General features: G+C 35.2%; 1 protein-coding gene across 2 annotated transcripts in view; it reads left to right on the top strand.

Moving 5' to 3' along the window:
- GBE1 (1,4-alpha-glucan branching enzyme 1) overlaps positions 1–13,139 on the top strand; it is a 135,025-nt gene that overhangs the window by 21,740 nt on the left and 100,146 nt on the right. For both annotated transcript variants that reach the window (XM_035895727.1, XM_035895726.1), the window contains exons 3-6: positions 5,258–5,383; positions 7,315–7,450; positions 9,815–9,905; positions 11,067–11,276. In XM_035895727.1, coding sequence (XP_035751620.1) covers positions 5,258–5,383; positions 7,315–7,450; positions 9,815–9,905; positions 11,067–11,276 — 563 coding nt within the window. The remainder of the gene's footprint in view (positions 1–5,257; positions 5,384–7,314; positions 7,451–9,814; positions 9,906–11,066; positions 11,277–13,139) is intronic.

Genomic DNA, 13,139 nt, shown 5'->3' with positions numbered 1-13,139 from the left:
TCTGTTATTTGTCTTTGCTTGACTTTATGTTATCCCAAATTTGGGCAGTGTAAGTGCAAGTCTTTTGAGATACAGATTTCCTCTTAAATTAATTTTGACTGTTTCTTAACAATGTAAACATGCAATTTGAGGAGGATGTATTATTTTGCCTAGGATTTCTTCTTTTCCCCCTGCACTTGTCGTCTTGTTGGTGTGTTTTCTATAGTGACCAGCATAGCTTCTCCTCCCTGACAGTTTTACATAGCTCATACTATGCATTTAAAAGGTGACTTCAGTGACAAAGCTAAAGACAGACGAGGGTAAGCCATAATGCGGCTACATAACTGTCATATGAAAACATATTAATGACGAATGGCTGTTTGGTACATATTGTGTGTATTAAATGCCTGCTGCAGAGCTGTTACATACCATGCCTGATTGTTTAGTACATGTGACAGCTAAGTTTAACTCTGAATTTTCTAGCAACCTTATCTGTGTTCTCTATTATGTTCTTAAAAGCCAGCAAGATGTATTCTGTTATATGTTCTTAGAAGCCAGCAAAAGTGAAAAAACATAATAGTAGAATAAAAACATACAGTGACTATTTTTTACCTGGGATTTTCTATAGCTAAAGCTTAAATAAGTGTAAAACAAACAGGTTACTTGTGATTAGAGGCTAAACTTTTGCCAGTTTGCTTGGTCCACTTGACAAATGCATTTCATGCTATAGTAATATGCATTTTTAAAGCTTTGTTTAATGGGGGCTGTAGTGTTTATATCAAATGGCATGATGTTCCTCCTCATATAGCTTAAGGAAAGAATGGGGGCATAACTCTTAAAAATGAAGTATGTAAATCCCAAGGCCAGTTTGAAGAAGCCTATTTAATGAACAACATGATTTTATACATCTTCTTTAGAGAAGACTGAATTTATTAGAAAATGTAAACTCAGCTATAAAATACTGATGAATTAAGTGGTAGCAAGCTTAGGTTATGTGTTATAACTTTTAAGAATTAGTTTGAAATGAGTAAAAAAAAATCAAATTTGGAGCAGAAGTACAGTATCTGCTAAATAGGCTCATAGATACTTTGTCAAAAGGGCTGTGTTACCTCTATGTTCAGTATTCTTTATGCATATATAACCTATAGCAGCAAGTGCAGAGTATACATGGCAGTTACATTTTATATCTGAACACTGCAGAGAATGGACCACAAGTAATAGTTTGGGGTGAGTGGAGCAAGGGTTGTTTATCCGTCCTTCAGTTTTAAGTGTGTGTTTTATATTCTTATACTATTTATTACAACTCTTACATACTTTTAATTGTTTCAAGAAATGGCAAAACAAATACAGGAATTAAAGTTGTTGGACTGTTTCCATTAGAGATATTTTTGTCAGTCTTGGGCTGAATTGATTTTGGGGTGACATTCAACTTTTTGCAGGTTTTTTTGCTCATGCCTCAGCTAAGCATGATGGTATGGGAGTTCTGTCTCAAGGAACTTTAGAAAATACCATCTAAAGTCTTTCTACTTTTAACTTACTAATCCCCATTGTACAATATTAAGAGAGAGGAATAAGAAGTTGAGTATAGAGTTTGGTAATTAAGAAAAGGAAAGATTCAGTGAGTGGGTTTCACATAAATTTTAAGAGGGTTAAGCAAGCATAGGAAACAAGAATTGAAATTGTTAGGGATCACTTGATAGATGTCTAAGGAAACTACATCAATTATGCTCTTATAAACTAGAGAAGAACAGGATTCAACTTTTCCAGCTTTAGTGTTGTAGTGATCCCTTTTCTGGGTTTACTATGTTCTCCTTGACAATGCTTTATCTGTGCACAGTGCATGATGTTCAAAGATGACAGCAATGCAGGAGAAAAATTGAGGTCTCTACTGTTATGGTGAGCTTCAACCAGATATAACCATGGCTGGATGTCTTTGAAAAATATTCCTTGAGAAGACCTACACTGTGAAGAAGGCAACAAATAATTTTCTGAATACTTGTTTAAAACAAGTGCTCCCCCTGCTTTTGTCGAGTTTTTCTGATGTTTGCATGGTTAAATTGTATGACTTCCATTGTTGGATAAATGTATCCTTTTCTTTAGAACCTAGGAGGTTTCGTAGGTCTTTGTGTAATGAAGATGTAAAATAAAAATGAAAACCAAAAATTTATATTGTCTGTGCACCTCAAAATAGAGCAGACTCTTAAGTCTGTTAAGTATATAAACCCAACTCTTGCAGAAAGTGGTAGATAGCATCATGTGTTTATGGTACTGCATTGTTGCTATCATGATATATGACATCCATGTATGCCTCTGCTTCTCAGAAGTTTTATTTGTAGCTATTAGAATTCTGTCTGTGAAAGTTGGTAGGAACTTGTACAAGTCCCTATAAAAGTCTCTCAGTTCCTGAAAAGTCTAACCAATACACTTGACCTGGTAGATGCTTTGAATAAAAGCAAAAATAGCACTTAAACAAAATGACTTGTGAAAAAATTGTAAATCAAGTACACTGATGCCTTGGAAATGAGGGGAGGAAATGGTAAATTTGAGTGAGTATGGAACAACAAAAGTTCTTACCTGATTTCAGAAGGAAGGAATGCAGAGATATGGTTGACTAACACACGCAGCATAACTGTAAAAGTGTGGGTTAAAAAAGTGAAATAACTGCTTGCTCATTTAAATGAGTTTCTAATCTCTTTTTTTAAGTGTTTTTCATTGCTTAATGGATTAAATTAAAGAGTATGCATGACTGGTTTTAGAATTTAATAATAAAAACTTCTTCTTTTTTGCCTTCCAATATCATCTCTTGATTAAACCAGTGCTACATGTAATTAAATAATGTTCTGAATTTAGATAAATTACTGCATATTTCTTAAAATAAAATGTGTCCATCCCTCTTAAGCTTGTATAGTATAAATTACACTAGAATATTAGAGAAAAAGGAGAGCTCACATGAGTAGCTAGGTGTGGCTATTATGTGCAGTAATTATCTTAATTCTGTGATGGGTAAATTGGGACAAATTACACTTCTGATGTTATTACTTGTTTTATTAATATCAGAAAGATATATATATTTTTTATTATTATTTTAAGAGTAATTTACAAATTGCCAATGCTATCAGCCAGGAAGATCTTAATAGTGTTGATACAGCTTGCAGGAATACCCTTTTGGCCAGCTTTGCTAGCACAGCTGACAAAAGAAATTTTCCATGTAATGGTACAGTTTTTCAATAACTTTCAGCTTTTTCTGATTAGGTAGTCTCAATTACTCCTTACAAAACCTGCTTTGAGTTGTCAGAGTTATAATATACACTGAGAGACACAGCAATCACAATTCCTTGCTTTACCAACTTCCATTAACCTACTGTGTATACATTTTTTATCTTACTTTCTCATGTGGTTGGGTTAAGGGTACAGATAATCTATCAAAATAATGAAAGACACTTGCCACAGGTGAAAAGGCAGTTCTTCAATAATGGTCGTCTTCTAGACTGCTTGTTAAGAAAGGAGAGTAGAGAAAACTCACCTTTTTAATAAAAAAAAGGCGGGGGAAGGGAAGGGGAGCTCAACCCCCACCTTTTAATTTGAGGCTTCTTATGATGCTCATAGCTCTCCTTACAAAAAAAAAAAAGCCCCCCCCCCCCCAACAACCAGACTGAAAAAGCAAACATCAACTTCTTAACAAAAGCAGAATGAAGAATTTCGGAGACTTCACTCTGGACTCTAATTTTGCAAACCTTGTGTGTTACTGTTTTAATGGCAACCAAAATACCAAGGAAAACCAGAGGGGTACTGCTCTGAGGAAGGGGGGAGGTGGGGTGGGGTGAGAGATAGGGCAGTGTTATTTCTGCATCTCAAGAAGAAAGGCCTGACAGGGATTGGCTTGGTAGGACAACTGCTTTAATTAGAAAGAGTAAGAGGAGGAATGCTGATGGTGGGCAAGTCATGTTCAAGTGCTGGGCACCCTGTGTTAATGTGGCATCAGAGCGTGCCCTGGTAGATTTTCCTATGGCATGCTCTGTGGAGCAGATCCTGTTCCTGGAGAGAAGCTGTCCCTTTTGGTCATTCAAGCTAGTATATAATTTCCTCACAAGAAAACTACTCCTAAAGCATGTCCTCAGAAGAATTTTTTGCTGCACTTTTAGATAAAGGCAAGGCCACGCAGGTGGTGTAGTTGCTGGTACCAAGGGGGAGCCATCTGCCTGCTGAGATGGCTGAGGTTGTCCTGCAGCCAGGACATATGTGCAGCACAGCACGGACCTGTTGTCCTTAGCTCCTAAATGTGCAGTGCTCCCAGTCAGCAGCACTACCTTATATCCCTTGATTCTCATATCCTTTCCCAAGGGTGTTTTATAAGTTACAGATGATATTAATTACTCAGTAGAGCAGAGATGGTCTGTTCAAGATCACCAGCTCCTCAAATACAATGTCTTCTGCAAGGTCTTGGTACATTATCTTAGTAATCATTTCAGTTTTGCTTTTATTGTGTAAAATTATAATACTCCAGAATTGCTCATAGGTTTGTTGTGTTTGGTCACTTTTTCTGGTGAAGTTTTATGAGTTTTTCAGAGGAATTGAAAAGAATGTGCCTTTTTCATCTCATTATAAAATAGAGGAAAACAAATGTGGAAAGTAAAAGAGATACTTTATTTTATCGTTAGAATGGTGAAGGCATCCAGAGAACCTGAAAGGCAGCAGAAGAAACCCAGCAATTTAAATTTTACTTTTTTATTTTTCTTCCTCTTGACCTGCAAGCTGTCCTGTGCTTCTTGTGTTGATCTGCAGTTCTGCTCTATATGACTCACGGAACATAGAAAAGAAGAGAGGGAATTACGATATTAAAATTGGCTTACTAGATTGTTTGCCAAGTAAACAAATCACAGTTCTCATCTTGATGGCATTATACTGCATGTCTATTTAAATTTATAAGAATGTGGCAGGGAAATAACAATGACAGGGGAAATTAGGGAACCTAAGAGTAATCCATTTGGGAAGGCTATTTCTCCCATTACTTACATGAAGTGTGCATATATATCCTCACCTTTCAGCTCTTGCTTGTGAACATCACTCTTGTGTCTGACATGCCTGGTTTGCTATCCCTTTGCAAATCATCTCTGTGAACAGGGTCATTCTTCCTTGTCTTGACTTGCATTGTATATTTGAGTGTTCTTTAAATTAAATTTCTGTGTAGTGTACTATTTCATTCTCTGCTATGGTTTACATAGGAGGTGGTGTATAAATTATAATGTGACTGCATGCATATGTTGTGGTTATTTTATAGGTGGTGATTCGTGCTCAAAATGGCGAACTCCTCTATCGTATTTCACCTTGGGCAAGATATGTAGTCCGTGATGAAGACAAAGTGAATTATGACTGGGTACACTGGAATCCACCACAGTTATATATAGTAAGGCTTAAATATTATTTTCAAAAGGCGTATAAAACCATGTATCATGTCATCTTTCTATCCCTGCTTGGAAGAAAAAAAAAAAAGAGGAGTTCCACAAAAAGAGGGTAGTGAACTTGCTAAAGTAGCTACTTGAGAAGTGAAGGGCTTTTGTTCATGGCTTTGATGGAAACAAGTGACTTTAATGATGGATGTTTTTGAGTTACATTTTCAGTCTCCTATAGACTATATAAAAAATAGCTACCTGTTAAAGTGGTATTTAACCTTGGCTTCCCACATGCTAGGCAAACTCAGTAACTATTCCAGGACTAGGCAGCCCTTCCTGGTACAGAGGAGAGCAGGGAATTACCAGGATTTGGTTTAAGAATTAGTTAGTCGCAAACTCAAAGTTCAGTACTCCAGTAATAAGTCAATGCTATGTGAAGTCAGAAAAAGCTTTCAAAATAAGGTGCTCATGCTTCAGTCAAGTTTTAAGTTTCTTTGTATCAGGAAAATTCATTTATTGATTGTAAAGCCCTCTTACTTTTCATGCACTTTTGGGGGGGGGGGGGAACTCTTTACATGATATGTGAGAAATATCCTATAAGACCATTCAGAAACTTCAGACTGAGTGATGTTACTTCATATTACTACATTTTTTGTGCTTTCACTAAAAAATGGTATGTGGTATTCTGTATTAGAGGTGCTACAACCTCTGTTTTGAGTTAAATTTTAGCACCCACCTCGAATTATGAAGCATTTTCTTGACAGAAAGGGTAACTTGTGTGGAAAATGTCCTTAAAAAAAAAAAAAAAATTGTTACATAATCTGCAATAACTTTCTTATTTAGGTGTATAGCTTGTATGAATTTAGTGACCTACCCTGTATCTATGATGCTGTGTGACACCTAGATTCTCTTTAAGAAGGGGAATGGAGTGGTAATTGGAAATGCAGTGATCTGGATGACCTAGAGTGAAAACAAGGCAAGAACATTTAGGGTGCAGACAAGGCCTTACTGAGTTAAGTCAGAAAAAAAAAATTGAGTCCTTCTATGAATAGGAGAGGGGCCTAGTGGAATTAAAATACAGGGAACAAAACTCAAACAGAACTTCTTGTTCTTCACGTTTGTCCCTTTAATTTCTGTCCATGTACGTGTGTGTGTATACGGGTTTTGTTCTAACTTTTAAAAATTTCACTTAAATATTAAACTACCAAATAGAATACAAAATTTTATAAATTTTTTAATTGGGAGAGGGATGAAAAAAAAAAAACTTCAGGGGGAAAAGTAGGTTTTAAACAGTAGTTTTCCTAAGTTTCTTTAGACAAGACTTTTGTTTTTAAAATGTAAAATTTCAATCAGGTGTAAGCTCTTTAAGTGTAAGGAGTAGGTTTTGTGATGAACTTCAGCTGCTTCTGTATTCTTTAAATATTGTCACCCATCTAGAAATCATCTGTACTCACCTTGAGATTTTTAAATATTTTTTTTAATCCCAAGTAATTGGAATATAGATGATTCTGTGTTGTGGAACTGTGTTCTTTGGGACTAAAATATTTAATGTTTAGTTTGGAGAAGGCAGAGCAACTTCAAATACCTGCAAAAAGCAGGTATGCTTAAAAAATAAAAAAACAATCTTTCTGTTGGTGTCTCTTTCAAACAAGCTCCATAGTAGTTCAGAAGAACTTTATAGTACAATGGCTGCTATAAGTTTGTACACTTCAGTGTAATTTAAAAAGGGTATAAGAAAAGTGTTGAATCATGAATGTCCAGTTTCTTGTTCATGAAGAAAACTGTTAATTTGAAATAGTTATTTGCTTTAACAGGTTAGAATGCTTAATTCCTTCTGAAATGTTTGTACTCTTAGAGGGAAAACAAAACAAAATTGTTTTTCGTCTTGTGCAAATTATATGATAAGCTGTTATATTGTAATGACATCTGTTTTTTTTCTTTATAGCATAAGCATCCTTCCCCCAAGAGATTAAAAAGCCTAAGAATCTATGAATCTCATGTGGGGATTGCTTCCCCAGAAGGGAAAGTAGCTTCTTATAAAAACTTCACATACAACGTACTACCTAGAATAAAGGATCTTGGTAAGTAATAACAGAGATACTTACATAAAATTTTTATGTGGCTGTGCTCTTATTAGAAAAGATAATTATATCAAGCATCTGTAGGTTTTTTGCATTTTCACATTACATGTACTATAAAAATAGATTCTTAGGGCAGAAAAAATGATGAACAAATGAAATCTATGGAGAAGAAACAAAGACTGAAATAGGATATGCAAATAGAATTCAATTCCACAGATTTTTAAGTAAAATTTTATGGCAAAAGTCTAGATCAATATTGCAGGGCAGTTTGCTTTTGGCATGGTTTGCTTTCAACTTGGAAAAGGACCCATTTTTGTGAGAGAGTCTTCAGAAAATTCTGTGTTCTTAATTGGTTCTACCAATGTAAGCCTTGATTGTAAGGAAAGACAAAGAAACATCTGGGTAGAAAGGATTGTCCTTTCTGTTTGCCAGAATAAGCGAGCTACATTTTTTATCCCTGCACAGGTGCTATGAAGTATCAGAACATGGAAACTTTAAATGTGAGAAATCCTCTTTTAGAAAATAACTTCTTGTATATTGGAGGAGATGTATGGCTGGCATTGATTATCTCAGGAAGCATAGCAAAACTGTTCACCTCAATTTCTATTTATTTTTTTTTTTTTTTGCACTGTTTCTACAGTGGGCAATATTAGAACTTGCTGGCTTTTACTGCCCTCTGATGAAATATGTTTTGTTACACTCAACTGTAAAATAATGATGGCATCCATGGCTGAGACCTCTGTTGATGGTGGCTGTGCTTATGTTTTGTTTGATTTTTCTTTTAAAAAAAACTTATCAGGGTGCCTGAAGAAGCTGTACGGTTTTTCTCGTAGGTTTACTTGTTGAGTCAGTGTTTCACAGAATGTGGCTTTTGCCTTTCAATAAAGTTGAGCTTGCAGGTGAGATGAGGGAGTTTGAACATCTGGAGGCCCTCAATAAAAAGGAAATTTGGATTCCAGATTACATATCTGTGACTCTTTTCTTACTGCCAAAGAATTTCAGTCATTCCAGGAGGTAAATCTGTTTAACGGAACTATGAAGGCTTTCTGCTTTTCCTACAGATTTTTTTGGGGGGAGGAGAAATGTCATTAAAAGGCTGATACACCACAAAATAAAAGCTGTATCAAATTTAAGTTGGGTATGGAGAAGTGATAGGTAACATTGATTCTTGTTTACATTAAGTAAACAATGTGGGAATTGAGTCTTTTTTTTTTTTTAAATGTATTTTTAAGGGCTATTAGATTTGGTCTTGGAACGTCTTGTTAGGACAAGCTTAACATCAGTATTTAATAATGTTAAGATATTAATAGTTTGTAGAAATATGTGCATGACAAATAGCAAAATAAATAGCAAGCAAATCGAGTGAGATTAATTTGATGCTGTGTTGCTGTTTGTTTATAAAAATGCTGTAAATAAGAATAAGTGCAATGAGCCTGAATTATAAAGCAGCAATGAATCTGACAAATTGCTGAGCTCATGCCAACTATCTTCTAATAATAACTCTTTTATAGCTGTGAAATTTAAAAACAAGAACAATAAAAAAGAAATCAATACCTTGTCCAAACTAAAGAATGAAGTGAAGATTTTGGTTGAACTAATAACTGCAGATTAAACCTGAAGGTTATTTTTTGCTGATAGTCCTCACTTCCTAGCAATCTGGAGCACTTACTGACTTTAAAGATAGCTTTAGTTAAGGTGTGTGGCAAGTACTGTGGCTTCACCATTAGCGTGTTGTTTGTTTTCCCTTTAGATTTCCCTCCCTTAATATTGCACTGAACCGTCTTAGGTGATAGGCGAGACAGTGTATCCCCAAACCTCCTTTACTGCCTTGGTTCTTTGGTAAACTCAGAAAAAACCCACATTACGTTTGTGTTTTCTCTTTCTTGAAGGACTGTTGTGGAGGGAGAATGTAATCATTAAAGTTGGAAACAAGTGGTTTTGAAGTGGTAAAAAAAGATTCCATAGGGCATAAGGTGATATAGAACGTGTAGCCAGTGACTATGCCCACACCCCCTGACTACAAGTGCCAAAGCAGAAGTTCAGGACGTGCAGATTGGTATAGTTAATATTCTGAAGTTAAATTAAGATTATATTTGCATATCACTTACTGCTTTCTTAATCTGAGTGATTCAATGTGCCTAGTTATGTAGATCACTTGACAAATTGTTCCATTTTTAATGGAAGGTCAGGTAAGTATAAACTGTTAGGTAGAATTGCTTCCTGAGACTGAATCTTTAGTTGTTAATCGTGAATTAGAAGCAGCTAAAATGAGAGAAGACTGGAATGAATGTTACAGGTGTTGAATCTTCTTTTAACTAGTCTTAAGGTAGGGGTTTGTGTGTTTTATTTCTCCTGTTTTTATAGGGTATAACTGTGTCCAGCTGATGGCTATTATGGAACATGCATACTATGCCAGTTTTGGTTATCAGGTCACAAGCTTCTTCGCAGCATCAAGGTAGGTTTAAGAACTTCAGCATATTCTCTGTTCTTATACCTTACGCCCCATCCATTGAAATCAGTATGCCTGTATATGTGTGTTTGCATGTAAGTGTTTAGTGGAAAGAGAAAGTAATGGCTTCGGTATTTGCTCTTGCTTCCCCTTAAATCTGAAATCAGTTTGGCGTAGTGATCAGCTGTTCTGTGAAACACTTCGTGTAGGATAGAAACAAAAAGGTTATAAGGAGCTTAAACTGTCATAGCATATTCCAGCTAATCCACCCTCAGCAGTCTTTATGCATGGGTATCTTGTGGAAATCTGGGCGGTAACAAACATGATGTGTAAGTCATTCTTTTATGGTCAAGTAGTGTACAGTTCTGTTTATCATAATAAACTTGGATAAAATCATGGCTCTGTGTGTTCTGTGGGATCTCTTTCCCATGCTTGTAACAGACTGTACTTAGATTTGAGGCCTAGGGTGAAAATAGATGGCAAATGGATTCAGGTAATTGTTAAGAAAATTATGATAAACCTGAATGTTGTGATTTTTGTTTTTCTAATCTTGGTGAAGCTCAGGTGCCAACCAGGCTAAATTTAGACAGACAGGAAATTTTAACTTGCTTAATTAGTTGAAAGAAAGTGTGTTTCAGACACAGGAGACAAAAATTTTTATTTAAAAACAAGTTAGAAAATAGTGCAGTACCTAAAACAAATAACTAAGCAGGACAGCAGCAGATGGTGTATTTTGGGGACTTTCATGAATGTAAATTTGCTTTTGTAGTCATCATGGATTGCTTTTTTCCAGGAATATAAATATATTCTTGTCTTATACAAAGTAAGGAAGTGTTCAATATTAAATAGAAGCTTTAAGTTGCATCAGTTATCTTTAATACTGAATTTGATGTATTAACAGGTTAAAAGGGAAAAATATAACTTTGAAACTATTTCTGCAAAACATTGTATGCATGATGTAGTTTTTGTAATTAAAAAATTGTTTTAATTCTCAGGTTGTAATCAATAGCTACTACTTAGGAAGCTGAAAAAATAACTTGTATACAGCTGGAAACTAGGTGATGAAGAACTTCTGATTTGGATGTAGTTTTTATGAGTAATGTTCACTATTGTCAGCTTAAGTTCAGATTGTATCACTCATAACACATTGCATTTTCGTGCTGATAGCCGTTACGGAACTCCAGATGACCTGAAAGAAATGATTGACGTTGCTCACTCAATGGGCATCACTGTTCTGCTGGATGTTGTGCACAGCCATGCATCAAAAAACTCTGAAGATGGTCTCAACAAATTTGATGGTACAGATTCTTGTTTCTTCCATTCCGGTCCTAAAGGAACTCATCAGCTCTGGGACAGCAGGCTCTTTGACTATGCTAAGTAAGTATAAAATGTCTCTTCAGGTACGTTAGTGTTAATGGAACTGGTAAGAAATAATTACAACTACACTATATAGCAAACTGGGAAAGTCATTTGGGTTGTTCAGCAGTTACAATACGCCAAGTTAAATTCCTTTACTTTGCTAAATACTTAAGATCTAACAGTAACCAGTAGTATTTAGGTTTTGTTACTTTTCTGTCATCTATGGCTACTTATGTACATATTGTATACTATGTGCATTGTATGTATTATACAGATAGTTATGTTATATATTTATCATATTTTTATTTGTAAAGATTCAAATCTTCTTGTATATAGATACCTATTTTAAATATTCATTATATAGGAGTATATTTAATTATATCTTTTAATATACTATAAAATAGATTTGTATTTTTATGATACATTAGATTTTTATATAATACAACTATATTATGTTTATATAAAAATAAAATAATAAGAAAAGCTGAAGACTTGTAAGCTCTGGAAATTTATTGTCAAACTGTCAGATTGTTGAAGTGTAGCAAAAGCTTTGCCCCAGGACAGCTAACTCCATTCCAGAGAGCTTCCAGAGTTTGACCAACAGTTAATGCAGAGTAGGGGTCATTTTCAGTAGGCAGTGTTAGGGATCCAGTTTGGGCACAATTAACTGGTATAAAGTGTGTGTCAAACTACATTGTAATGCCAGATATTGATTAGCTTTTAATATTGTTTACTTTGTATTCTCTGAGGTATTTGGGGGCAAGGGGATTTATCTCATATGCTGTATACTTCAGTGGTTTAAATGGAGGAACAGACACAGGCAGCCAGCTTATTTCAGTCTCCTTCTCCCATTTTTCTCATGTTTGTTTGTACCTGAACCACCTTGATTCCTCCCTTTCCTTGTCTGTGATTCTTCCCCTAAACATCCTGCACTAAGTTTTGCACAACCCCAGAGTCTCCCTAAAGCATTTCTTAAATTCTATACAGTATCACTCACCTCTTATTCCATGATAAATTTGCTTCCCCCTGCCCCTTGAGATGCATGGTAATCTTGTTTGCCTTTCTTATCAATTATGAGGTACTGGTTAAACCCTTTCAAGGTTACACTTGAGTGGTTCCTTTGGTGGCTCACCACTCAGTGACTGTAGAGTTCTGGTCTGCTGTTAATCTGTTAGTTGTTAGGCTTTGTGTGCTGTAAGTTCAATTTACCGTTTACCCTGTCTTTCTCCCTGACTTGCATTGAATTGCCATTAACTGGATATGCTTACATTGCAGATGTTCTTAAACTTTGGATCAGAATTACATGTGTTCAGTTAGTTGCCAAAAAAGATTGGTTTTGTACGCATAGGCTAAACTCTTGAAGCTGACAGTTTCATAGCTTACGGGGGTTGTAACTGTTCAAGAAGGTCACTGTTGCAGAAGTAATGTTACATAGCATAGGTCAACTGTTTAATGGAAACTCTTGCACAGTAACTCTCAATTTCAATTAAACCAACTGACCAAAGTATTAAGTGATATATGCACTATGTTACTTAATAGGATGAGCTGTTCTTTATTTACTTTTTATTTGGGACAACTTAACTGATTAATTCAGGGGGCTTTTTTAAATTGTGATTTTAATTACTATAACAAGTGCATTTTAGTATGTCTAATAATAATTTCCTGTTTGAGTTGCTTCCTACTAATATTTAATGAATTTCAAATAAATTCTATTTCTGATAATCTTAAAGCTTTAATATCAATACAATGGTGTTTCACACTTTATTTCATTTTATGGTTATGTATAATCAACAAGTGTGTGGTACAGACTTCTCTAGTGAGAAAATAAATTGAATGCAATTATGGACCTTTCTCTGTTCCAAGCAGAGGTAGGTAGGGAAA

The sequence above is a fragment of the Egretta garzetta genome, unplaced genomic scaffold (genome assembly GCF_000687185.1).
Source record: "Egretta garzetta isolate BGI_Z169 unplaced genomic scaffold, ASM68718v1 scaffold336, whole genome shotgun sequence".
Classification (NCBI taxonomy): Eukaryota; Metazoa; Chordata; class Aves; order Pelecaniformes; family Ardeidae; genus Egretta; species Egretta garzetta.
Note: the sequence above shows the minus strand (reverse complement) of the source record. Positions and strands in the feature narration are given on the sequence as shown.